The sequence below is a fragment of the Sus scrofa genome, chromosome 15 (genome assembly GCF_054392235.1).
Source record: "Sus scrofa isolate SSC_HxYL_T2T_F1_AM1 chromosome 15, Sscrofa_HxYL_maternal_Yorkshire_Landrace_v2.0, whole genome shotgun sequence".
NCBI classification, from domain to species: domain Eukaryota; kingdom Metazoa; phylum Chordata; class Mammalia; order Artiodactyla; family Suidae; genus Sus; species Sus scrofa.
The window spans coordinates 73,704,852-73,732,018 of NC_139397.1; the positions used below are offsets into that span (position 1 = coordinate 73,704,852).

Below are 27,167 nucleotides of genomic sequence, written 5' to 3' on the forward strand. Positions count from 1 at the left end.
TGCTGGAAAGCTTCACTGTTAGATATGATTTGCATTTTTTACTAGAGACTTTTCTTTGCTCTTGGAGGACAAACATGTTAAGGATTCCTTTCTGCGTAAACAGAATAGCAAAACACAGAACTGTCGATCTGTGGGCTTGAGTCTGTGTTCTCAACTAGACTGGCAATGCTTTAAAACAGGGCATGCCTTTGCTGCAGGGCCTAAACAGTTTGTAGTGGTTAGGGTGAGGGAGCAGGGCAGAAATGAGACTTTTAGTGCAACTCCATCTGTCACTATAATAAAAACGTTAAGTTGTCAAATTAAACACCAAATATTTGAAACGAGAATAATTTTCTATTAATTTTTTTTAATGTTTCTTGTATTGCTCTCTTTGAGGCCCTTGCCCTGCCAGTGCTGAGGTATCTGCCTAGTCGACCAAATGAATTAACCCTGCACTGTAGATAGTGGCCACTTGAGTCGTTTCTGGGCTGGGGACTGGGGTGGGGGTGGGGGTCAAGACCGAGATTTGGGCTCCTGACACCACCTAGGGTGGTCTGTCCTTTCCAGTACACGAGGAGGCTGGCACTGAGCCTGGAACTCCTTCTCAAAAGCCTGGCCGGATCCGATGGGTCTGCTGAATATAAGGCTGCTCCGAGCTACCCCTTCCTGGCTGCCTTCGAAGGCTTCGACTAGGTGGGGTGAAGCGACGCGAGCCTAACTGCTCCGGAAAAGCCGTGGGCGGCTGAGTGTTGGGCGGGAAAGGGCGGAGCGGCGAGGCTGGGCATCCCGGCTGCATCCCAAGCCGGTACCTGGGCCGCGTCACGGACAATGCCGCCGGCCCGGGCCGCACTACAATTCCCGACGCGCTCTGCGCTCGCTCGCAGAAGCCAAGGCAGCCCGGCCTGCACTGCGCCGACCGGCCTCACAGCCGGGAGCTTCGCTCCGCAGGCTCAGCGACCCGAGGGGTCCGACCCACCGGCCTCCTCCTGCCCCTCACCTCCCACCCGTCTTTATTTCAACCGCCTAGGCTTCTACCCCAAGAGTGGAAAGCAGCCTCCTAATTCAACCCGTGGAGTCGACTCCAGCCAATAATGTGCGCGAAGCTAGGCCACGTGACAGCAGCGGGGTGGTGCTCCAGAGGCTCTCCGATCTCTATGGTTTTGGCGACTAGCTAGAGGGCGTGTGGTCCACTGGAGGACTACCTACATTCTTCCTCCATTACCTCACTGCCTCCGGTGGCTGCTGGGATACCGGAAGACTCGGGTCCCGGCTCGGCTCAGTCCTCCAGCTGCCCGGGGAATACCTCTAGCAGTTCTTCCCTGCCGCCACCGCCGCCCCGCCGCTTCCTCCTCCGCCCGCCCCCCGCCGGCCTTCTTCGCCCCGCCCCGTCCGCGCCGCGCGTCCGGCCCGTCTGCGGCCCGCTTCTCTCGCGAGCCCCCACCCAGGCGCATGGCTCCATGAAGCAGGAGGAGGAGGCAGAGCGCGAGAGGTCCCGTCTGCCCCGGCTGCGCCTGGGCCAGGAGAAAAGGTGGGAAAGTCGGTCCGCGCCGCGCCCTCCTCCCCCGTCCCCGCCAGGCCGTCCTCCCAGGGGCTGCCGCCGTGCGTGTCGGGCCTCCTCACCCCGAGGCGACCGGAGGGGCCGGCGAGTGGGTCCCCGGGGTTCGGGGTTCGGGTCCCGGGGCAGCATGGGGGAGGGGCTCTGGGGGGCGGTGAAAGGAGGCGGCAGGGCGGGGCCTGCGGGCCGCGTGTGCGGGCGGGGAGCTAGTGGGTCGGAAGGCGTGCTGGGGAGGGGGTGAGTGGATGCCCCTGCCCCGGGCCGCGAGGCGAGGCCAGGCGAGGCTCCAGCTCCTTTCTGCACTCCCTCCAGGAAACAGTGGCGGGTCGTGTAAAGTTTGGTGGTCTCCGGCGCCGCCTGGCGGCCCTCGCCCACCGTCCCGCCGCCCCGCCGCCCCCTCCCCCGCCCGGCGTCTGGATTCCACCCCCGCGGCTCTGCCCTCTAAACCCTACCCGTCGCCTGGTCGTCCCCCTACTCCTCCCAGAGCCCCGCGCTCTCCCCTTCCACCTCCTTTCTTACCTTTCACCTTTTTATCTGCCTGCTTTGCACCTCCCGTCGCTGGCCTCTCTTTTCCCCGCTGTATCTCTTCCTTGCTGAACTCTGTTTTACAAGCACGCTTTCGTCTCTTCTTCCCTTTTTTTCCAACTCCACCCTCATTCTGTCTTTCCTTATGTACCCATAGTCCTCATTTCCATTATTTCTCCACCTGGCACTCTGGGTTTTATGCCTCCCTCCTTCCCAGGCTGTGGGTTTTGCCCTTCACTTCTTGCCCTCCTCCATTCCCTGTCCTGATGTGAACTCCTCACTTTGCCACACGCCCTCACCCAGATCCCTCTGGGCCTATCCCCTTTCACTGCCCTCTCCTTGGACAGAGTGGGTGGGGCCTGGAGTCTCCTGTTTACATCTTTGGGAAAAACTCAATTCTCTACTCCTGGCGGGTGGAGAGAGTTGGTGAAGAGATTGTAAAAGAGATTTGTGCAAGCCTCAGAGTAAAGATGGGTGGCTTTTACCAACAGTTATCCTCCCCACCTGGGATAACAAGATGGCCTGTCCTCAGGACCCTGGCATGCTGTCCAATAATCCTTCGGCACCATCTTTGCAGAGGATATGGCAGTATGTTTGTATTCTGAAACCAGTGGAGAATCTTGAAGTGGTATATCTTAGCCTGGGAGCAAGTTTTTATCTAAATTAGTGGTGGAGGAAGTTTTAATGTCTGTCTCATGTTTGGTTTCAATTAAATCTTTGATACTCATTGTCCTCCCTTCTTGGTGATGATGCCAAGGATGAGGTGATATAATGTATGGGACTGCCGTTGCTGCCTTATATTTAGATTTTGAAATGTTTTGAATTAAGGAAAGCCTGTTCCTTAGTTGTTTTTTTTTTTCCCCTAGAAATTGCTCTGTTGAGTTGTAGTTTTTTCAGAAACCATCCCTTACCTTGGCACTGCCTTGATTTTGTTCATTCACTGTACCTACATTTCCATCTTAGGTACAGGAAGAAGGAATGGAATCGGAAGGAAGAAAATTCATTTCAGAGACAAAATAGCTCCCCTCCTCTGTTATAGCTGTTCCCCTGGCAATACAAACTTTCAGCTTTAAGTGAGTATTACCTTGGACATACTTAGACTAGAATTTTGTTGCCCTTTTAAAATTAAAAAAAAAAAAAAAAATTTTTTTTTTTTGTTTTAGGCTGGTGCTAGGACTTCAGGATGTAGGTTTACTTTGTTCACTTCTATTTTTCTACTTCTTGAGAGGGGGTCCTAATGTTGATGAATTGCCTTCCACTTGCTCTCTTTTAAAATACTTTGAATATGTAAAGACACATTTATTTTCCACAATCTCATTAGAGTGACCTAGATGGTGGTGTGGCATTATCCGTAACCTTTATGTACATAAAGTCTGCCTCCCGCCCCTTCCCAATTATTCATTTTTTAAAGTCAAAGAGGGAACTCAGGAGTTCCCGTCGTGGCACAGTGGTTAACGAATCCGACTAGGAACCATGAGGTTGTGGGTTCGGTCCCTGCCCTTGCTCAGTGGGTTAACGATCCGGCGTTGCCGTGAGCTGTGGTGTAGGTTGCAGACGCGGCTCGGATCCCGAGTTGCTCTGGCTCTGGCTTGGGCCGGTGGCTACAGCTCCGATTCAACCCCTAGCCTGGGAACCTCCATATGCCGCGGGAGCGGCCCAAGAAATAGCAACAACAACAACAACAACAACAAGACAAAAGACAAAAAAAAAAGAGCATAATAACTCAGAGGTTAATGTAGTTCCTATCAAGGTCAATTACTGAGTGTCTTCCATATGGTTATAATCTTCAGGGAATTTTGGAACATTTTGCCCTAAATCTGCTAGGGTGATACTATTTTCTTGAAAATAATTAGAGTTTTATATGTAAACAAAGTTCTGGAAAAATTTTTATTACTCTTGAATTTCTTGGAGGTTTTTTTGTGTTTTTTTATAATGATTTTTATTTTTTCCATTATAGCTGGTTTACACCCTGGAGTTTATTAGTAATGGTATGCTGACATTTCTAAGAGAATTTTTGAGTGCTTCCCATCTCATGGAGACTCACAGTCCCTCTGTGAGGAAGGCAGGGAACAAATATTTTCATTTTGCAAATGAAAGAAACGAGGCCCAGAAAGACCTGGCTCACTGCCATAGCTCATAGTAAAGGAAGGGGATCTAAAAAGAAAACAAAACTTCTGACTCTTGATATTCAAAGTTTGGCTTAAGCTAACTTGACATGGAAGTGTGTAGTTCTGTGTATTTTTGTAAATCTATAAAAAAAAGGATTATACAGGTAGATCTGGTATTTTTAGAGGAGATATTTTTACACAGGAAATGTTTTGGATTGTTTGTGTGTGTGATGGGCTTTCAGAAACATAGAAGTGATTATTTGAAATGATTACCAGAATGTTTGTGGTCTCTTCATCTGAGTGTTTTTTGGAATAGTTCCATAAGTAGGCCAGAATTATAGCTCAGGTGCCATTTCACTAATCACATAATTATTAAATTGAATTTCAGTTCAACTCTTTGTCACAGAGGAAACAGTATCCTGTTCCTTCTGTATGAAGCTTGGTTTGAATAGACATCTGGACACTAAATAATAATAACAGGATGCAAAGACTTCTTTTCTTTTTGCCTTTTTCCTACCTCCCAAATCCCTTTTCTTTGTTAGAAGTTCATGCCCCTCAGTAGGCTGTGTTGAGGTTTGTCTTTTTTTTTTTTGTCTTTTTGTCTTTTCTGGGGCCACACCCATGGCATATGGAGGTTCCCAGGCTAGGGGTCCAATCAGAGCTGTAGCCACCGGCCTACACCAGAGCCACAGCAACGCAGGATCTGAGCCGCGTCTGTGACCCACACCACAGCTCATGGCAACACCGGATCCTTAACCCCCTGAGCGAGGCCAGGGATTGAACCTGCAACCGCATGGTTCCTAGTTGGATTCTTTTCTGCTGCGCCACAACAAGTACTCCTTGAGGTTTGTCTTTGAGTTGAATCAAGATTTCACCCCCACAACTCCAGGCTTTTCTAGGTATTTCAGTCCAGTTGTTGGAACTCTTAACTACTTGGACTCAATAGTTCTGTTAGTACTCAATATATATCAAGATTTCTGCAATAATAGCATATCTAGCAAGTTGACTTTTTTTTTTTTTTGGTGCATAGGTATAAGTTTCAAAAAAGACCCCGACAGAACAGAACTGCGCACACCTCTCAGCCCAATATTCCTTATTTTCTGGCATCTCACAATGAATAGTGGGTGATTTATTCGAAGCATGGCTCTCCAAAGTGCAAAAGTATCAAGTTCGTTAGAATAATAACCCTATATGAGTAATATGATCTACTATCCACATGGTAGTTCTTTATTATGACGATGTTTATCCCTCCAGAAATCGTGAGAGCTCAGAGCTCTGTAATTTTTAAAACCAACTTTTATCGGTAGAGGTAGACATAGTATTAGTACTAGCAGATGCTTTAATAAATGGTAGTTCTGTGTTAAAGAACTGCTAAGGTGCTTTTCATGTTGTACTCATTGAATGCTCACAAATGAGCCTCTGTGGTAGCAGGAGTCCAAGTCTGCAGAAGTGTGACAGCCTGCCTGAGCTGGCATAGCCAGTACCTGTTAAGTTAGATTTGGAGTTGAGCCCGGGCTCTGCCCTCTGAAGATGGGGCTGCTCTGGGAAGGCATCATCTAGTCGTTTTCAGTGGACCTAGGAGCCCTGGAAGGGACTGCCAGTGAGGGAGGCGGGTACTCCTGCCCAGCCAACCTCTTCAGTCAGGGTGACCTCACATCCTCTGCTCCATACTGGTCTCTACCTTGTTTATAAATATCAGGAATCTATGAGATTATATTAATTCCTGAAATCATAAATTGCCCTCCAGGCAAATAATGCTCCAGTGGGTAGCTCTTAAAGTGCCCTGTCATCCAAAAAAAAAATATATATATATATAAATATATATATATATATATATATATATATATATATATATATATATATATTCTCAAGTGCGGTTTAGAAGTTGGGTATGGCCTTGGGAGGAAAGCTGTGCGCAACCTAAAGTTAAATAGCCCCCAAGGCCAAATCCAGGACTGACTAGTGACTGTGTTTTAGCAAAGAAGACAGCTACCAGCCTAAACCAAGAAGTTAGTGTAGGAGATATTTGACCTGTCTTTTAGAATGAATTGTCCACCTTGACTATCCATATTGCTCTGAATTAAGCTGTCCCTTGGTGTGAGCTGAGCAGAGTTGACAGTGTCGATAAGAACAAATAGTTGTAATTCAGTCACCTTCAGACATACTCAACAGTCAGCACCTCATGTGGAACCCGGTGTCTGAAGGTCAGGTAGTGCCATAAATACTGCTTTCTTTAAAAAAGTCTATTAACTTAAATGAAATTACCAGGAGATTTGTAGATAAGACTGGTGGTGTATATATCATATATAGAGCACCTTTTGAAAAGGAAAAACACAAAAGTAACCAGGGAGTTACTGTTGTGGCTCAGCAGAAGTGATTCTGATTAGTATCCGTGAGGATGCGGGTTCAATCCTTGGCCTCCCTCAGGAGGATCTGGCATTGCCATGAGCTGTGGTGTAGGTCACAGACGCAGTTTAGTTCCCAGCATTGCTGTGGCTGTGGCATAAGCTGGCAGCTGCAGCTCCGATTCAACCCTTGAGAACTAACACACATATGCCAAGTTCGGCCCTAAAAAGCAAAAAAAAAAAAAAAAAAATGCAACCAGGAGGAGTTGAGTGGTGATTGGAATTTAAGTGGCTTTGTGAGCCACCTGGCCCAGATCAACAATGCACTGCTCCAATGCCTGTTTTGTGGACCGTGTTGAAGGGCAGGACCTTGAGTGCTGCCTGTCAGGTGAAGAGTGTGGTGACTCGAGAGCAACTTCATATGACACTTGCTAGGTTAGGAGATCTTACCTGGTAAAACAGTGATTCCTGTTTTTTCCTCCAGCTTTTTGTGGAGGTATTGTCTCCATATGGTGGAAATCCAGTTTTAACTAGTCCATTCTCTTTGTTCTAAAGGAAACAGACAGTAGGAAAAGGAGAGCACTACTGTTGGTCCTTAAAGTGGCCCTCAGGTTAAGCTTACAGCTTCATTTGGAAGCATCCTAGTGATATATGAGTTTTTACCTAATTCCAACTATTTCAGATGAACCAACTTCATAGTAGTAACCATTCAGTTACTCCTACTATGATAAAAGTATCATTGCTGGCAGTTTGTATGAGGTTTTGGGGAAGGGGGAAAACAAATGCACGTAGTTCTAGAAACGGCAGAACATGTCATTGGGGTATTTGTTTTTAGCTGGTCAGACAGCAGCTTAGTCTTTGGTATTGAAACGCTGTTATTCTGGGAGATCCTACACTACACCTCAGAAGCCAAGCTGTTGAAGAAACGAGTATGTCTTTGATCACTGTAGGACAGTCCTGGGAGCTGAGTCTGGGACATTTAGTTGTGGGAAGACGCCCACATAGTTGGAGTTTGAGTTAGCAGAGCCTCACACCTAAAGAGAAACCTGATGAACTTGATAGATAGTGGTTGATTTTGTAAATAAAAGTGCATACTACCAATACCTTCACAGTCTTTACTGTAGTTCACTTAATATTTGCCTCCTGCTGACGTATAGTAATATATTGGTCCCCTTAAACGAACATTAAAGGGAGTTCCCGTCATGGCTCAGTGGTTAACTGAGCGTGGGCCAGCAGCAGCTACAGCTCCAATTAGACCCCTAGCCTGGGAACCTCCATATGCTGCGGGAGCAGCCCTAGAAAAAGCAAAAAGACAAAAAAAAAAAAAAAAAAAGAGAGAGAGAGCATTAAATAATAGAGTAGGAGGAGGGGAGATGGCTTGAGAAGTACAGTTGATATAAGATTGGCCCTGTGTCGAAAATTGTTCAAGTTGGCTATTAGGTTCATTATATTATTTTACTTTATGTCTGAAGTTTTCTGTGTTTTAAATTCATGGAACAGAAATTCCCGTTGTGGCTTAGCGGTTAAAGAATCTGACTAGGAAACATGAGGTTGCGGGTTCGCTCCCTGGCCTTGCTCAATGGATTGAGGATCTGGTGTTGCCATGAGCTGTGGTGTAGGTCACAGACGCGGCTCGGATCTGGTGTTGCTGTGGCTGTGGCGTAGGCCAGCGGCTACAGCTCTGATTAGACCCCTAGCCTGGGAACCTCCATATGCCCTGGGAGTGGCCCTAGAAAAGATAAAAAGACCAAGAATAAATAAATAAATCATGAAACAAATTTTTAAAGAAATGCCTTCTAAAGTATTTCTGATGCAGAAAGTCCCTAACTCTCCCTTGGGTCACTAATTGAGAACATCAATTGAATTCTTTGCTTAGTAGCCTCCAGAGAAAGCTTGGGCTGGTTCTACTGATTACAAATCACAGTTATGGAGGGTGTGGGGAGATTGTTAGCTGTAGTCTCTTGGTGAAAGTTGTGATCATGCCCCCTTCAGGTACAGTCGGCGATTGTACGTGATGTGTGGGCAGAATTTTCCTTTGGTGATTGTACGTGGTGTGTAGGCAGAATCTTCCTGGCCTTGAGTTCACCTGCCTTGGCATGGTTTCAAAAGCCCTTCTGTTTCTCTCTTGTAGGATGTTTCACCAGGCAGGTAGCTGAGAACACCTGTGTTACCACTAGCTCATGACATTTTGTTCTTTCTTCAGGTGTGTTTTGGCGTAAGGAGAATGAGGAAGAATCTCCTTTTTTAACCTGTTTCACACCTTTTTGCTGCTTTGAATTTTGAAACTCTCTGGAGGCAAAGCCTCAGGGCCCTGTTCATGCTGTTAAAACTCTGGCTCTTGAGAGATGGTCCTTCTGCTTCATTCCATGAGTGTCCTAAACCCCCTGCCCACAGTTATATACAAGGTGGAAAGTCGACTCAGAGGGCAGTGACATCTCTTGTGGACTCAAATGACATGACATGGCAGGGGTCCTGATAATTGTCAGAGTGATGGTGGAGATACAGACGTTGGGCTGAGGGTTTTTTGGTTTGTTTTTGCTTTTTAGGACTGCACATGCAGCATGTGGAAGTTCCCAGGCGGGGGGTGGAATTGGGGCTACAGCTGCCAGCCTACACCACAGCCACAGCAATGCAAGATCTGAGCCACATCTGCAACCTACACCACAGCTCATGGCAATGCCGGATCCTTAACCCACTGATGGAGGCTAGGGATGGAATCCTCATCTTCATGGATCCTAGTTGGGTTCATTACTGCTGAGCCACAACAGGAACTCCTTGGGCTTAGGTTTCGACTTTTTTTTTTTTTTTTTTTTCCCTACTCCAGTTTCTTGGCAAGATTTTTCAAACTATTAAGTTAGTTTTTAGTTTACCCTTGATTTGGTTTTTTGTTTATTGTTTTGGGAGGTTCGTTTGTTTGTTGGCCCTGCCCAAGGCATGTGTAAGTTGCCAGGCCAAGGATCGAACCCAAGCCACAGCAGCAACCTGATGCTGAATCTTTAACCCACCCACTTTGCTGATTTTTTTCTCATGCCATTAGGAAAGGCAGTGGATCCAGTGGCTATTGGTAGGCCTCATTCTTCCATGGGGCTTAGGGTGGGGAGATCCAGGCCTTTGAGTCTGACAGATGTGGTCCACATCCTGACTCTGTTTTAGTGACAGTTTGGCTTTGGGCAGATTGTCTTGCTTATTAAATCTTAGGTTTCTCCTTTGTCGAATGATGGTAACATCATTTATTTTGCTGAGTGGTTTTGAGGATTCAGTAAAATCCTGTTTAAGGAGCACCTGTTCAGTGCGCTAAGCCCTGAGTGCATGGCGAAATCCTGACCTTCAGGGAGTTTCCATCCTCGTGGAAACAGTCAAACAAGAGCCCAGATGATACAATCAGCTTATGTTATGCTAGACACTGTATTGAAGCCTTTTACATGTATTAACCTCAGTTCTCCTGACAGCCCCATGAGGCAGTCAGTACTGCTGTTTATTCCCATTTTGAGGGAACTGAGGCATAGAGAGGCTAATCCCGGAGGAATCGGGATTTGAACCCGGGCATTTGGTCCTTCGGGCAGCAGTTTTCTTTTCTTTTCTTTTCTTTTTTTTTTTTTTAGCTTTTTAGTGCCACACCTGTGGCATAGGGAGGTTCCCAGGCTAGGGGTTTAATTGGATCTCTACCTGCTGGCCTACACCAGAGCTCACTGCAGTGCTGGATCCTTAACCTGCTGAGCGAGGCCAGGGATCAAACCCACAACTTCATGGTTCCTAGTCGGATTTAATTTCCGCTGTGCCACGATGGGAACTCCCTTCAGGCAGCATTTTTAACCAAGACATTCTGCTCCCTCTTTTAACAGTCTAAACAAGACAGTGACCTCCGCGCTCAGAAACAATCTAGTCATTGGAAGTTTTACTGCATCAAGTGCATAAAGCTTTCTCAAAAAGAAGCCCCTGTTTCAAGCCAGACGTTGAAGCTTGCAAGCTGTTATCCTCTGCTCGAGACAACTTTCATCTTCTGAAGAATTGCCCTAGATTTAGAAATGTGTATTTTGTTAGGGATCAGCATATATCAAGAACATAAGCAATATTTGAAATTTTTGTATCAACCTGAAGTGACAGGTTGTTTTTGTAGAAACAGTGCCATTGCAAATGGGTACATAAATATCTAATTTGATTTAAAAGGTTGTAGAATTTACGGACAAAATACCATATTGTAGAGCAAGTGCCTAAAAAGGCAATTATGTGCTACATGTTCAAAACACAGGGAAAATTTTAGGAATTATATATTCATCTGAGTGGGGGGCTAAAACTAACATGTAATGACTTGAGAAAAACCGAAGTATACTTTTCTCAAGTCAGCAGGATTTTACAAACTTTGATATTGACATTGAAATAACTAGAATCTGTTTTCCTGATCCTGTTGATTACTGACACAGACAAAAGAAAGGATCTTGGTCTTGTTACAGCTGTATTATCTTTACCTTAGGCTTTTTAAAGAAAAAGAATTTAGTGAAAAAAGATTCCTTCCTCCAGTTCACATCATCAGATGGGACCCTTTGGTTTCCTGGCACATGTGACACCACATTTTGTTAGGCTGATGGCTTTGCCTCTGTCTGCCTTCCTATGACAGGGCAGAAATGGCTACCTCACAAAAGGACTGTGAAGCTTGGGTCATTTGTGTGAATAAAGGTTTCTACCAGGTTGTAGCTTTTTTTGAATGGGGTCTTGAAGGTATAGAAGTGTAGAAACTGGAGTGAGGTCAGAGGAGAACCAAAGAAGATGAGTCAGGCTGTAAACATGAGCTGTGAAGATGGAAAGGTGGGAGGGGAGCCTTGTGTTTGAAAGCAGCTGCTGCCTTTCATCGTCCCAGAGATCTGGGGCTAAAATTACACAGATAGGTTGAGGTTAGTGACGAGGAGAATGTGGAAAGGATGTGGTTAACAAGAAAAAGCAGGAACGTTCCTGTGGGGTTCTTTAAAAATAGGATGGTTCAATTTGGAGCCTCTAAAAAGGTAGAGGAAGCATCCTGATGAAGAGTCTTGACAGGTCAAGCGCAGTTTTCCAGTCACTCCTGAAATGTCCCCATTCAGCTTCACGCTGGCTGCTACTCCATCCTTATGCCCTGAGAGTCCTGGGCAAGAGGGAGCTGCTTGTTCCCTGCCTTCAGCCATGATGATCATAACCTTATGGAAAATTAAAAATAGTTGCCCTTTAGGAAAAGGTTAGGTGTCCCTGGTCTGGAATTCAGGGTCTCTTCTAGCCCATTGGTCTACGACCCTTTGTGACCAGTGTGACCTGGGTAAGAAAGAATTTGATGGCTCCTACCCTCTCTGTGTAGACCCCTTCCTCTTTGATTTTTGTGTTCTCCTCCTGACTAACCATTTGAATGAATGCCTGCCTGTTCTCTCTTGGGTTAGGGTTCTGCAGCATTCCGGACCTCAGGCACTGAATCAGGATGGGAAAAAGACGTTGTGTTCCTCCACTCGAGCCCAAGCTGGCAGCAGGCTGTTGTGGGGTCAAGAAGCCTAAGTTATCTGGAAGTGGAACGCACAGTCACGGAAACCAGTCCACAACTGTCCCCGGCTCTAGTTCAGGACCTCTTCAAAACCACCAGCATGTGGACGGCAGCAGTGGTCGGGAGAATGTGTCGGACTTAACTCTGGGACCTGGAAACTCTCCCATCACACGAATGAATCCCGCATCGGGAGCGCTGAGCCCTCTCCCCCGGCCCAATGGAACTGCCAATACCACCAAGAATCTGGTGGTGACTGCAGAGATGTGCTGCTACTGCTTTGACGTCCTTTACTGTCACCTCTATGGCTTCCCACAGCCACGACTTCCTAGATTCACCAATGACCCCTAGTGAGTAAATGAGTCCTGTGGGGGAACAATGAGAAAGGCAAGCTAGCTTCTTGAAAGAGGCTCCTGCTTCTAAAATGCTTCAACATGATTTGGGCAAAAGGTAGTGGGACCAGGATGGTGAAAAAAGTCCGGACGTTATCTAGACCATTCCCCAGGTTTAGTAATAGGACGGTTAGCTCAGCTGTGTTTGAAGGCGTTATTGTCCTGTTGTTCATGTTCTGGGAATAAGGAGGGTTTGGTTCTTGGTCTTTGTTGGTTCCTGTGGCAGTAGGCGGGTCATTTACCTTCTCAGGTGGAGAAGCCACAGCATCACACCACTGTGGACCCAGGCACTGTTGAAGTCCAGGTCAATTGCCAGGGCCTAAGGGCTAGGCTGGAGACTAGGGGCTCATTTAGTGGGAGCTGGGATGCTTTTAACATGGTCCCCTCACTTTGTTCCTTGTCAGTCCTATGTGGCTGCTGGCACCCAATCAAGAAGGTCAGAATTTGCTGTTTTTATTTATTTATTTATTTGTTTGTTTGTTTGTCTTTTGTTGTTGTTGTTGTTGCTGTCTCTTGGGCTGCTTCCGCGGCATATGGAGGTTCCCAGGCTAGGGGCTGAATCGGAGCTGTAGCCACCGGCCTACGCCAGAGCCACAGCAACGCGGGATCCGAGCCGCGTCTGCGACCTACACCACAGCTCACGGCAACGCCGGATCGTCAACCCACTGAGCAAGGGCAGGGACCGAACCTGCGACCTCATGGTTCCTAGTCGGATTCGTTAACCACTGCGCCACGACGGGAACTCCTTTATTTTATTTTTTTGTCTTTTTGCCTTTTCTTGGGCCGCTCCCTCGGCATATGGAGGTTCCCAGGCTAGGGGTCGAATCGGAGCTATAGCCGCTGGCCTAAACCACAGCCACAGCAACACAGGATCCGAGCTGCGTCTGCAACGTACACCACAGCTCACACTCACATCGATGCTGGATCCTTAACCCACTGAGTGAGGCCAGGGACCAAACCCGAAACCTCATGGTTCCTAGTCGGATTCGTTAACCACTGTGCCACAACGAGAACTCCACTTTGCTGTTTTTAGTTCAAGACTGTTATTTGTCCCAGGTCCCCTCAAGGTATCCATAACTTAAATAAGAGATGTATGTAAAGAACAAAGTCAAGTGAAGAAACTCAGGCCAGTGTTTTCTTTCTCAGAATTGGAAGCAGCTTTGAGCTGGCTTTAAAGAGTCCTGCTGCTTTTTAATTTTTTTAGGATGTACTTTAATAGCATTCACAGACTGGTCATTCATTCTCCACTGTTCGCTCCATGCTGAGGTGGGCACAGGTCCTCTGGGCAGGGAAGGGAGGGGAAGTGAAGAAAAAGTCCTCGCTTCCTGAAGACTTGTTGAGTTGGCAGATGACATGACCACACACAAAAGCCAAATAGTTTGTGTGGCATGCTGTCTCGGCAGAGGTAGAGGGGAAGTTGCTCCTGTGATTGTGTCAGAGGACGGGAAATGTAGGGGGAAACGTGTTGACTTTTTAGGGAAGTATTGCCAAGGGACACATCCTGAGTAGGTGAGAGTCAGAACCTTGATCTGAGTGGGATCGAGTTGTGTCCCTTACAGGAGAGGACACGGGTTTGGAAGAGTAGGTGGTAGTTGCAGCATTGTAGGGTGTGGAGACAGTAGAATTCTTGAAGGATTTTTTTAGTAGGTTTTGGTATGTTAACTTGGCTAGTGCTGGTCAGGTGTTTTACTGGAAGGAAAAGATGGGTGGGTGGGATATGCTGCTTTGTAGTAATGATCAAGGAAGTTAGATAACTTTAAAAACTTATAAGTTGCTTTTTGGAAGTATTAACTCAAGGATCTAAGAGGTAGGGGCATAGGGATGTAAAGGAATTTCAGGAAGAGGGGACAGCTCTGTAACCTCTTTCTAAGAAAGTCTGTTACCGTTGATCTGAGCATAATGAAGCATGACTCTAGCCTAGAAAGTAGTGACTTCTGGGAGTTCCCGTCGTGGCGCAGTGGTTAACGAATCCGACTAGGAACCATGAGGTTGCGGGTTCGGTCCCTGCCCTTGCTCAGTGGGTTAACGATCCGGCGTTGCCATGAGCTGTGGTGTAGGTTGCAGACGCGGCTCGGATCCCGCGTTGCTGTGGCTCTGGCGTAGGCCGGCGGCTACAGCTCCGATTCGACCCCTAGCCTGGGAACCTCCATATGCCGCGGGAGCGGCCCAAGAAATAGCAACAATAACAACAACAAAAAGACAAAAGACAAAAAAAAAAAGAAAGTGGTGACTTCTACAAAGAGTAAGCTTTCTTCTTCTTTTTTTTTTTTTTTTTTTTTTTTTTTTAAGGCCATACTTGTGGCATATGAGTTCCATGCTAGGGGTTGAAGCTAGGGCTTGAATCGGAGCTGCAGCTGCTGGCCTATGCCAGAGCCAGAGCAGCAGGGGGATCAGAGCCGTGTCTGTGACCCATACCACAGCTAGTGGCAAGTCCGGCTCCTTTAATCCACTAAGCAAGGCCAGGGATCGAACCCTCATCCTTGTGGATACTAGTCAGATTCTTAACCTGCTGAGCAACAAGGGGAACTCCTGCTAAGAGTAAGCTTTCTTGAGGAGACTTTTTTTTTCCCCTGGACATTTATGAGCAGGAGAGGCAGAAAGAATGATGGGAACAATGTGGGTTGCAGGGAATGCTTTCAGATAAGGGGGAGCAGGTGGGCAGGCCCAGCATGTCTTCATGAAGGATGGAAGTGGGGAACACAGACACATAAAAAGAGAGTTAAGAAGAGAGAGCCATGGAATACTAGAGGAAGAAAAAGTTGGGCAGAGGAAGAAGAAAACAGCATGCCCCCCGTGGGGGTCAGAGTGAAGTCCCCCTGTGAGCAGAGACTGTGGGCCAGGCTACAGAGCCTCTCTTCCCGTGCCTTGCAGCGATTCCCTCCCTGTTCCCACCCAGGGCTGCATGGCTCCCAGAGGCCGAGAGCCTTTCCAACAGCCGGCATCAGAACACAGGCCTTTCGGGGAAGAGATGAACAGAGATAGAGTCAGGCTTTTCTTCTTCTCCATGATTGATTTTTGCTTTGCTCTTTCAGTCCCCTCTTTGTGACATGGAAGACAGGGCGGGACAAACGGCTTCGTGGCTGCATTGGGACCTTCTCAGCCATGAATCTTCATTCAGGACTCAGGGAATACACGCTAACCAGGTAACAACACCACACATCAGATTTGTAGATACTTGGCCAAAACTGAAAACAATTGCCCAACTATTTCTTCTGAGTGATAGTTTGAGCGCTGTCTTTTTGATAATCAGAAAGTGTGGGGGCTTTGATCTGGTGAGTCACTTACCGGTTCAGGTATACACAGCTAATAGCGTAAAGTTGTTTTTAGCATGTTAGTGCTGAGTGATGATAGATGTTTTTTTCAGTAGCTCACGATTAATGTTTGGGCAAGTGCTGTTGGCTCCCAACTCCAGAGCAGCCTCACTTATGTTTTCTGTCCCCCTCCAGTGCACTTAAGGACAGCCGATTTCCCCCCCTGACCCGAGAGGAGCTGCCTAAACTATTCTGCTCTGTCTCCCTCCTTACTAACTTTGAGGATGCCAGTGATTACCTGGACTGGGAGGTGAGAACAGCCGCATTTGGAACTCTGCATCTCTCGTTGCATTTGGGTTCGGGTTAGTACATGGTAATGTATCTCCTTCATTGAGAGAGGGTATGAGAATGTGAAAGCTGAGGTCAGAAGTGATTGTAGGCAACTCGTGTGACAGAAAAGGTGCTTTGATATATAAGAAGAAGAGTTGTAAAGGCTTTCTTCTCCCATTTTTCCCAGTCTGCTCTGTTCCACATCCTTCTGCCATGTCTAGTAAGGAATAATAATGGGGATAAAGGAGAACATTCCTGATCCTTCTTGGTTAGCCCTTGAATAAAAGTTGTTACCAGAAGCTATATGTGAAGAGTCATGAACCCAGATCAAAACCCTACAGCATGTTGGAGTTAAGGATCTGGCACTGTCACTGCAGTGGTTTAGGTCACTGCTGTGGTGCAGGTTCACTCCCTGCCCTGGAAACTTCCATATGCCATGAGCACAGCCTAAAAAAAAAAAAACCCCAAACCCCTGTGGCATGTTCTTTTAATGGGGTAGAGCAAAGGTAGACTAGTCCACGTTATTGGATAAGCTCCTGAGAGAATGTATTTCTCTAACCTTCATGCTCTCAGAGAGGTGGCTGCTCAGAGATGCTCACTTTCCCTCAAGCTGCAGATTCTTTGGTTTCAATGCCTGAGAGGCATGAAAAGCAAGCGGGCCCCACTTTTTTCTCAGACCTGGGTCAAGCTGGTCAGGGGACAGTGTCAATTTATACAAGATGATTGAAGGTCCATTAAAGTAAGTAAATGCCATTTATTGGTTGTGGGGTTTTTTTTGTAGGTAGGGGTCCATGGGATTCGAATTGAATTCGTCAATGAGAAAGGCGTCAAACGTACAGCTACATATTTACCTGAGGTTGCGAAGGAACAAGGTGAGTTGGACAAATGGCATTTCCATGAACGATACTATTTATGGTGTTGCAAAGTAAAGGTCAGGAAAGTGGAGTGTGTTGCCTCTAAGCCCTTTCTTCCTCCCCATATCTATTAGTTTCTTACAGAATGAGAACAAATTCCCCAAAAGATATAGTACTATTTCCTGGTCCCTAAAACCATAGTGGTAATTGTAGGAAAATTCCAGCAATCAGCTTGACCACATTATAGAGTTCATTGTAAAGGGGAGTTCCCCACATTAGTTTTGAACTTTATGTTTTTTTTGTTTTTTTGTGTGTGTTTTTTTTTTTTGTGCTATTTTTAAGGGCCTCACCAGTGGCATGTGGAGGTTCTCAGGCTAGGGGTTGAATTGGAGCTGCAGCTGCTGGCCTACACCACTGCTACAGAACACCAGATCCTTAACCCACTGAGCAAGGCCAGGTATCAAACCTGCATCCTCATGGATCCTAGTCAGGTTTGTTACCTCTGAGCCACGATGGGAACTCCTGGCTATGAATTTTTTTTTTTTTTTTTTTTTTTTTTTTTGTCTTTTTGTCTTTTTGTCTTTTGTTGTTGTTGTTTGTTGTTGTTGTTGTTGCTATCTCTTGGGCCGCTTCCGCGGCATATGGAGGTTCCCAGGCTAGGGGTTGAATCGGAGCTGTAGCCACCGGCCTACGCCAGAGCCACAGCAACGCGGGATCCGAGCCGTGTCTGCAACCTACACCACAGCTCACGGCAACGCCAGATCGTTAACCCACTGAGCAAGGGCAGGGACCGAACCCGCAACCTCATGGTTCCTGGTCGGATTCGTTAACCACTGCGCCATGACGGGAACTCCCCTGGCTATGAATTTTTAAACTGTTATAACTGGGAAAATGCAAAACGTAATCGCACCTATTTCTTTTTAAAGAACTCAGTAGTTACCCAGTTTTTATACTGGGACATTAAAGGCAGGAAGTGGGTTAGGCAGAGTTTCTCTTTAAAGAATATTTAGAAGAATACCTTAAAATGCTGCTTGGGCGTTTACGTATTTGTTGGGTGTAAACCTGGAATAAAGAAAAATACCCACAGTAATTATATGGAGAGGGATTACCTTGTTAGTAACTTTTCAGCAGCAGGGATGTGGCATAAAAAGGAAGCTTTTTAGCCACCTCTTTGAGATCATAAATCTGACATTTTCTGTATAAGGAGGCACACCAGGAGTATTTTCTAATAGTGAGATGTGGTGATAACTTCAGTAAATCAAGGTATTTTTGCCTTTTGAAAATGGAAAATTAAAAAATCAGGGTACCTATTACAGTAATTTGAGGGGTTCTCTTTGGTTTTCAATTGACATATTTGGCTTTATCTGTTGAAAATGTTCAAGAACAACAGCAGTAAATGTCTGAACAACGTTCCCATCCTTCCCAAAGAAATAGCTTCCTTCCCACTGTCAGTTCTCTGTAGTAGACTGCGACTCGTAGAAATCATTGGAGTGAAGGATTACAAGCTGCAGACTTGGAATCCTCTCTTCTCCTAGAATAGCCCTACTTATAGCCTAGGCCAAAAGGCTGGGACCCTGTTTGTTCTGGATAATTATACTGGCATCATCTCTGACAGGAAAGACTCGGATGCAGGGAGCCTGGGGCCAGTCACTAAAGCTGTGTTGGCTCTCATCTCCCATCTCAGATTCTCCTCAGCCTGCCAGTGAGGCAGCCGGGGCTCCAGGCATATGGGGCAGGGCCCAGACTTTCTCTGCCCCAGCCAACCTGGCTGCTTCTCTTCTGCCCCCGCGTTAGAGTGCGTCCCATTCTTGTGTCACCGTGCGCTGACCTCCGTGTGCCTCTCCTCCTCAGACTGGGATCAGATCCAGACGATAGACTCCTTGCTCAGGAAAGGTGGCTTTAAGGCTCCAATTACTAGTGAATTCAGAAAAACCATCAAACTCACCAGGTAAGCCACTGTCTCATTTTCCTTGCCATTCTAATTTAGTTTGGGTTGGAGATGGAGTATACTTTTGATGAAAAGGAGAAGAAAAAAATTTTCTCTGCTAATATCTCTAAACCAAAGAAGTGCGGGTGAGGTTAAGCTCTGAGGAAGCAGGGGCAGCAAAAGCAGAGACCACCCCCAGCATTCTGGGTGTGTCCACAGCTGAACTCATAGCACAGTGGGAGCAGAGTAGCCACTGAGCCAGACCCACTTGGGAGGCTGAGCGGGAAGACTGAAAGCAGATGGGAATGCTCTCAGGACAGAGGTCCAGGGGCAGTTGGCATCACATGCAGTCAGGTGGCGTGTTGATGGAAGAGTCAGAAAATGCCTTTTACAGAATTACAAGGAAACACCTGTCTACAGCAGATACTTCCATGGGGAGGCTGCTTGGTGTAGTAAATGAGCGTGGGCTGGGTTCTCAATCTCAATCCCAGCTCCACCACTTCCTGGCTGTGTGGCCTGGGCCATGTATTCCGCCCCTCTGAGTGGAAAAAAATTCTTGCCTGAAGAGGTAAATGATGACACTTTGGGGTTGTTTTGGGTGTGGTAAGGTCATGTATGAAGAAGTTCTACTCCAGGGCCAGGCAAAATCTCGGTGGTCAGTAGATGTCTGTTCTCTTCCCGTCCCTATTGAAATCAGAAGCACTGAGAGGCTTAACTTCTGTGGGCCTGTTGGCCTCCTCATCTGTAAAATGCTGAATAATCATATAGTAATCTCACAGGTCTATTTGGAAGAGAACCCAGTGTTTTTGAAATGCTTTGGATTCCAAAAGAGAAAAAAAAAAAAAAAACTTCAAATACAAAGCATTATTATCATTATTATTATAATTTATTTGAACAGCCATTTCCCTGTCAAAATTCAGGAATAATCACCTTGCAGTGGAGGAGTGATTACAGTGGGAAAGAGATGGCTCTGGGTAAGGATTGTCACACCCAGCTCCTGTGGTCTGTAGTAGGCTCCATAGGTTTGTAACACCCCATGCTTCGCATCCTGACTCATGGCTCTTTCCAGAGCAAAGCCAAAGTGCTATGGATTCTGTTCTGATGACCCTGTGGTATGATACAGCATATTCATCTGGGAAGTGAGACCCTATATATAGCCCCAGGAAGTTTTAACCTGCTTCATCAGAATTTGACCCAGAATTAGGTATCTGTGCCCCTTTTAGTTATAAATAACTTGTTCATTGCTTTTCTTCAAGTTGAGGTTGCATTTCTGTCAAATTTACCACATTTTAGCCTGAAAGTAGATAGGCATTTTACACTGGGCATTGGTACAATGATCTTCCAATCTGCCACCCATGTAATTTGACCTTGAAATTTTTCATCCAAACACCCTAGTAGTAGCAGATTGCTTAAGAGCAGCCTGATGATAAGCAGCCTGATGATAAGTGTTTAAAGGTGGGATGTGCAGAAAACCACATTCTCAGGGGTGAATTGTGATTGTGCTTTTTCATCTTGTTCATTTGTAATAACAACACTGTTTTCTTGTGCTGTCTTTCATTTTCTGTAAGTAAGGTTGCTCTCGGTCTTCCATTTTATTCTTTCAAAATGTGGAGTAAGCTTTCTTTGGTTTTCTCTGCTGCGTGACTACAAATGAGGTGTTCAGGGTTCCTAATAGCCTTTCCTGTTTCCTTATACAGGTACCGAAGTGAGAAGGTGACAATCAGTTATGCAGAGTATATTGCTTCTCGACAGCACTGTTTCCAGAATGGCACTCTTCATGCCCCGCCCCTCTACAATCATTACTCCTGACACACGGCTGCATGACCAGTCCCACCCCCCTGTGGCCACCAATGGCTATGACATCATTGGAGCAGATGCCTCCTCTTCCTGGTCCAGTTACTTCTATTACTGCACCATTTTATGATGCTAGCTTCCGTTGCCAAGTCTGCCTCCAGCTGACTGAGGAGGGGGGGCGGGGTTATACTGAATGAAACAGAACTTGAGGGGCCCAAGCCTTATCTCAGCCTTTCCTCAATATGGGGTTCCGTTGGATTGGGGCTCCTCCATGACTAGTGAGAATTCCGTGTGGGTTCAGAAGACCTTGGCACGTGGGTGCTGCAGGTGATTTGCTGCCTGTGTGTTGGCCACACAGTGGAAGCTGGAATTGATTGATGAAGGCTTACCCCACACACACCCCTGCAGCCTCCCCAGATCAAGTAGGTGTACTCCCCTGGCAGTCTGGGCAACGGAGACCAACAAGAAACATTTTTAGGTTGTTTTAAATTCCTTTTTTTAAACTTCCAGTTTATTGCGTACCAAGAGTTGATCACAACCTCCATGCTTCATAAGTGGATGCCACGTTAGGGTGGAAGGTGGGCGCCATGAGTCCTTTGAGGCTCCTGGACAGAGACCTACATCAAGATCGGAAGCCCTTTGGATGGCATTGCAGATCTCATTGCTCAATTAGCCACGAAGGTTTTAATTTTCATCCCACTGTCAGTTGGATGTTCTGGCACTCTTCCTGCTCTGAGTCTCCTGGCGTTGAGCAGAGCTCTGTGGTGTAGCCTGCCGAGGAAGGACTGGGATGCCCGCCGGAGGTCCTGACAGCGTCACTGCCTGCAGTGTCGGAGAGAGACCTCCTCCTTACCCCCCCGGCTACCTCACTCCTCTGCCGGTAGCAGTGCCTCTAGCTGGATCTAGGTTCTCAGAGGGCAGAGATGTTCAAGCAAGCACTCGGGTTGGGCTCTAGAATGACACGTCTAGGAGAGAATGGATGGTCTCCAAGCTGTTTTTCTTTTCAGGCAAACATCCTGAAGGACCTTCAAGCAGAGGGTTTCCTTTTCCTAGTTTGCCTGTAGAAGTGGGAAACGTGTTGCAGTTTTAGTCTTTAGGGACTTTAGAACAAAGCTGTATGATTAAACAAGGTGAGTCTTTGTCTTGCCTAACATGCTGGGAATCTTCATCCCACCGTGGCAGTTCCAGATAGTTCATGTTATTCTGGGTCATTCATGTTTTCATGTGGCATATTTCCCTTTTCCATTGTTGCTGATTCCAAATAGCTGTCAGCAAATTTCTCCTCCCTCTTTCTGTTCTTCACTTACATGGTGGCAAAGGTCATAGAAATTGGGGACTTGGAGATACTTTAAAACATTGTCACAGAGGCACTGCTGAGATGATTCACAGGAAGAGGTGGCCAGTGGGAAGAAAGGACCCTAAGGGTGATGCACTGGTTTTCAACAACATGTTTAGAGAACTCTTGAAGTGGGTTGGGTGTCAACCCAGTGAACATGATGTTTTGTTTTAATTTATTCTTAATGTTTATGTGGTATTGGTGTGGCTTTCCAAAATGGGCAAATAGTCAAGTCAAAGGATCTTTGGAGTTTTCTTTTGCCAGGAGTGGGGGAGAGGAGCAGGGACACAGTCTAAAGAACAACACAGGTGCTGGTCTAGACCTAGCTGTCTTCATTTCTCGAAGTGGTGGGTTAAGGATGGACAGGTGTGTTTGGTGCCAGCCTCTGCTGTGGTGAGAATGCGGGATGTGCCAGGGAAATGTGGGCTGACCGCGGACACACAGGCCCGGCTGCAGTACCACCTGGCTGCTGTGCTGAGCCCTCAGGTCCCTCACAGTATTAACGGAAACAGGCTTCTGAAGATGAAGGGATTGTTCTGTGATTTCCTGCTGCTGAGAATAATAAATGTCTTGTTACAAACAAATGTCATGACAGTTACTCTTAGGTGCCATGGATTGATGTCAGGGTGGCCAGCTCTGGGCTACACCACCCACCTCCAGTTTGTACAACAGTGTTGATATATAGGGCTACACTCATTAATGTTCAAGTCTTCTGTGTTGAAAGTTGTGTTTAATTTCTAAAGTTTAAAAAAAGCAAAAAAAATGGTGCTAAACTTTCACCCCTGAGCACGCTCAGTGAGACTGGTCATGCAAGCATTTACAGTGCCATGCTCTTTCAAGCCTATCTTGTAGAAATGTTGCCCTATTTGTCTTCCCCAATGTATAGTATGTTTTTTATTTTATTGAGGGTCAGGTAGGATACCTGCCATTTAAGAAAATGAACAGAAAATTTTAAAACCCAGGAAATGGGGAAAAAAAAATCAGTGCACAAGAATCGGGCTTGTTAAGCCCAGCACCACACTGAAGTGGGCTCGGTGGTTTTTGGAGTGAAGAAGCCTTACTCCCTGCACATTCCCTCATGCTCCCATCCAAGTCCAGCAATGGAGATGGAGATGCTCGGGTTCCTCTTGGCTTGGCAAGGGGACTCAGGAGTCGACCAAGGAAAACTCTTGGGCCCCATGAGGAATGGCACTTTCAGTGTCTGTCCTGAATGGAGCCTAGTCAGGAAGTAGTCTGGAAGTGTACGGTCATGGTCACCTCATGAAGATGTATGGCAGGTGGCTCTCAGGAAAAATACTAAGTCTGGATCATCCATGTGGCAGCTTTGCATAGGGAGATGACAGCTCCGAACTGGAACTTTACTGCCTTCCACGCGCTTGACCAAAGCAGTGATGAGGGTGGCCAATACATGTGGTATGAGTGGTAGGTTTAAAGAGAAAGGGGTGTTTTCTGCTGGCGTTTCCTTTGTCCTTGGGCTGCTCAAGCTGAACAGTAGGTAACCACTGTTTTCAAGGAACCAGCCTACCTTGGCTGGTTTGGTTCGGAGTCCGTTTCATCCCTAGCTGTGAGTGCCTTTTGGTCTGGAACGTTGGCTTGTCTCATGATACCCACAGCTAGGACATTCTCTCTGTAATTTCAAATTGTCTTTGTTTTACATTAACTAAAAGAGAATGTCTGATCACTAGAGTTTGTTGGTGTTGGTTTCCACTGTGAGGTTCTTAAACTTTTTCGCTTCATAATACTAAAGCAACACATGTTAGATACCCTTTCAACAAGAAAGGTTTGTAGTTGAGACATTACATATATTTTATTGTTTATAAGAAAAATCATCTATACAGGAGTCCTGGGTGTTAATTTTAATATTTGCACAAGATCTGTTTTCCATGATGTGTTAACACCTACAATTTCACTAACTGTTGATGTTATTTTCTATTGAGATTCTGGAGCCTAGGGAGCTATATGTTCTTTTTGTTTGTTTTCATTCTTATTTCCCTGAAGCAAGAGACTTTGTATGGCCTTCAGTGCAAAGACTTCAGACCAATTCTTTGTATTACACTTGGTTGCCTCTTGGCTATATAACTTCTGAGTGCAAATCATTGAACTCTTTAACAAAAGTATTGTAGAGAATAAATCATAATGGGTAAAAAGTGGTCTTTGTCTTGCCTCTTTTTTTTTTTTTTTGAATAGCAGTTAATAGTCATTTTATTTTGGACAGCCAACTAGATAGTATTTATTCAGCCTGCATACTCTTTGTGGTGTTGATGATCCCTAATAACCTTATACTCTTGTTGGTAGCAATGCCACTGTTTTTTTTTTAGAGCCAAGTTTTCTTGGCATAAACCTAAGGTTTATGAACCCTTTTTAAAAAAACTTTTTTCGGAGTTCCCGTCGTGGCACAGTGGTTAACGAATCCGACTAGGAACCATGAGGTTGCGGGTTCGGTCTCTGCCCTTGCTCAGTGGGTTGAGGATCCGGCGTTGCCGTGAGCTGTGGTGTAGGTTGCAGATGCGGCTCGGATCCCGCGTTGCTGTGGCTCTGGCGTAGGCCGGTGGCTACAGCTCCGATTAGACCCCTAGCCTTAGACCCCTAGCCGGGGAACCTCCATGTGCCACGGGAGCGGCCCAAAGAAATAGCAAAAAAAACAAAAAACAAAAAAACTTTTTTCCCCTAGGAAAAAAGTTCGTAGTTGTCATTAAGTTTTCCAATAACACAGAACTTGCCCAGAAAGCTACAACCTGAAGAGGGAGTAGGGGGGCAATGCTCAAATTTAACATAACATTTGATGAGGTTAATTAACCCAAACAGAGACTTTGGGACATGGGTGTGGTCTGACCTAGAGGAAAACATTGCTCGATTTTGGATGGCCCAGAAAGGATGAGGTTTGGAGAAAATGACAAGGAATGATTTTTCAAACTTTACATTCACGTGTTGATATTGTTAGTCTTTGGTTTAAATTTTTATTTGCAAGTATGTAAAATTTTTAAGATACCAGTTCTGAGGCCCTTACAGTTGGCAAGAGGTTTATATGGTCAGGGTTAGATGATAAATTTGGAGATACATTACAAACGACTGGTTAACCACAGACCGACTGTGTGAGAGGAATTCTGTTTCTTCAAGAGAAATGATTCTAGAGATGAGTATTCCATTTCTGTAATTCCACCTGTAAACAGCATGGAATTCCATATCATTCTTTTTGGGGGGTATATCAATCCAGGGTCTGTGTGACCTTGGTATAAATATCTGCTTTTGAAAGGCACACTCACTGGGATAGTGGAAGGACTTGACTGGACCAATACTGTACAAAGAACCATTGGAGTTCCTGTCCTGGCTAGTGGTTAACAAATCCGACGAAGAACAATGAGGTTGCTGCTTCAATCCCTGGTCTTGCTCAGTGGGTTAAGGATCTGGCGTTGCCGTGAGCTGTGGTGTAGGTTGCAGATGCGGCTCGGATCCCGCATTGCTATGGTTCTGGCATAGGCTTGGCAGCTACAGCTCCAATTCGACCCCGAGCCTGGGAACCTCCATATGCCACGGGTGCAGCCCTAGAAAAGGCAAAAAGACAAAAAAAAAAAAAAAAAAAGAACCGTAGTAGCTCCTGAGCAATGTGATGACCTCTTTGTATGCTTCCTTACTTCTCAGACCACTTGCCACTTTCTGTCTGTCATTATGAAAAGTAAGTCCAGGTCTTGCATCAACTACCTGTAGAGAGCTCCTTTTGGGGACAGCTCTAGGACTGATTCACCTTTTTAACTTCAGGGCCTTGCACATAAGTATTTATGGTTTCTTGAATGAAAATGTGGACAAATCACCCTGTGACACGTTATTGGATGTATTTGTTATCCTCTTTTCTTCTTTCTTCACCTGTTGACTTCTTTCCTGCTGTGTGTGTGCAGAAGATCCAGCTAGCCTTGGGGCCAGCACATGATGAGGTCCGGTAAGCAGTAGGTACTCTGTAAAGTCCTGCTGGGTGGCTAAATGGGAGAAAGAGGCCTACACTGAGCTTCAGAACTACCTCCCATACCCAGCAGCTACCTGTCCCCAGCCTCTTCATCAGAACATCAATCCACAGCTCTGTTGGATTGTGTAGGAAAGCACTTTGAAGCAGTAAAAAGCTCTGCCAATACTATATAAACTACCATTGATTTACCCAATACATCTCTTTTGGAAATACAGATAGAAGGCAAATTAGGAGTTCCCGTCGTGGCGCAGTGGTTAACGAATCCAACTAGGAACCATGAGGTTTCGGGTTCGATCCCTGGCCTTGCTCAGTGGGTTAACGATCCGGCATTGCCGTGAGCTGTGGTGTAGGTTGCAGAGGCGGCTTGGATCCCACGTTGCTGTGGCTCTGGCGTAGGCTGGTGGCTATAGCTCCGATTAGACCCCTTGCCTGGGAACCTCCATATGCCGCAGGAGCGGCCCAAGAAATGGCAAAAAGACAAAATAATAATAATAATAATAAATAAATAAAAATTAAATTTAAAAAAAGGCAAATTAATTTTGTAAAAATTAGTCTTGTCTGGTAATGCCTTTTTTTGTTAGCAGAGTTTACATGATACTTAAGCACTGTTCATTGCTGAGCCAAGTAGTGCACTATGATTATTCCTTTCACTGTACAACCATCTGTTTTCTCTCACATTGGAAACAAAATCATTTTTCATTTGCTTAGTTTTCTAAGTATCACCCAAATATTCCATCAGGCCTCTCGATATCACTATCCACGTGCTCAGAAGTATTAGAAAAATCCACTACAAATAAAAAATTTTAAATGCTTAAGGCTATAAAGGAAATCATACGTTTTCAGTCACCTACCCAGCTTCCCATCAAGGAGAGTTCCTCTCGTTCCAGCTGCTCGGAACCGCGCGTTCCTGCATCTCATCTAATCCTTCCCTCTGCCCTGGGAGGCAGGTATTCTCATCCACACCCCACAGGTGAGTTAACTGAGCCTCAGAGAGGTATAGCGACCGGTCGCCACGCCGCGCGGCGAAGGGCGTACGGGGGAAGAGGCGAGGATGGCTTCTCCCGCGAGGCCAGTGCAGGACGGCCCCTCGGCGATGAGTGAGCCCCGCAATCCCGGTCTCGGGCTCCTTTCCACTTCCTTGGGAGCAGCCTAAGGTCGCTTCACTCCTCTCTGCCGCCTCCCAGCTTCGCCCGCCCCATCCAGGTCCCGCCCAGCCCAGAGGTTCCGCCCAGCCCAGAGGGTCCGCCCACATGTGGGGGCCTGCTCAACCCTATTCGGACTCCGCCCTGTCTCCGAAACCACGCCCCTTCCGTGCT

General features: G+C 46.2%; 1 protein-coding gene and 1 long non-coding RNA gene across 7 annotated transcripts; one reads left to right on the top strand and one right to left on the bottom strand.

The window, feature by feature from the left end:
- Positions 1 to 1,223: 1,223 nt before the first annotated feature.
- On the top strand, positions 1,224 to 24,040 carry AMMECR1L (AMMECR1 like). 6 transcript variants are annotated; one of them, XR_002339479.2, is made up of 9 exons: positions 1,224 to 1,507; positions 3,023 to 3,132; positions 10,355 to 11,796; positions 11,915 to 12,359; positions 15,434 to 15,544; positions 15,848 to 16,014; positions 16,764 to 16,854; positions 18,688 to 18,784; positions 20,461 to 24,040. XR_002339479.2 is itself a non-coding variant. In XM_021076490.2 (9 exons), the coding sequence occupies exons 4-9, from the start codon at positions 11,953 to 11,955 to the stop codon at positions 20,570 to 20,572; spliced, it is 933 nt and encodes a 310-aa protein (XP_020932149.1). In that variant the 5' UTR covers positions 1,224 to 1,507; positions 3,023 to 3,132; positions 10,355 to 11,796; positions 11,915 to 11,952; the 3' UTR covers positions 20,573 to 24,040. The 6 variants fall into 6 exon arrangements, 3 of the variants coding, with proteins under 3 accessions (XP_020932149.1, XP_020932148.1, XP_020932151.1); XM_021076490.2 differs by having other exon boundaries at positions 15,848 to 15,962; XR_014829015.1 differs by lacking the exon at positions 10,355 to 11,796.
- On the bottom strand, positions 22,225 to 27,057 carry LOC146395912 (uncharacterized). The gene is made up of 2 exons (XR_014829028.1): positions 26,703 to 27,057; positions 22,225 to 25,864 (listed from the first exon to the last, which is right to left on the bottom strand). It is a non-coding gene; the product is annotated as an uncharacterized LOC146395912 (long non-coding RNA).
- Positions 27,058 to 27,167: the final 110 nt, after the last annotated feature.

Bases quoted from the DNA above. Each gene is read 5' to 3' on its own strand.
- AMMECR1L (XM_021076490.2), top strand. From the start codon at position 11,953: ATGGGAAAAAGACGTTGTGTTCCTCCACTCGAGCCCAAGCTGGCAGCA. The intron at 15,545-15,847 runs GTAACAACACCA...GTCCCCCTCCAG, and splicing joins AGGGAATACACGCTAACCAG to TGCACTTAAGGACAGCCGAT. The intron at 15,963-16,763 runs GTGAGAACAGCC...TTTTTTTTGTAG, and splicing joins GTGATTACCTGGACTGGGAG to GTAGGGGTCCATGGGATTCG.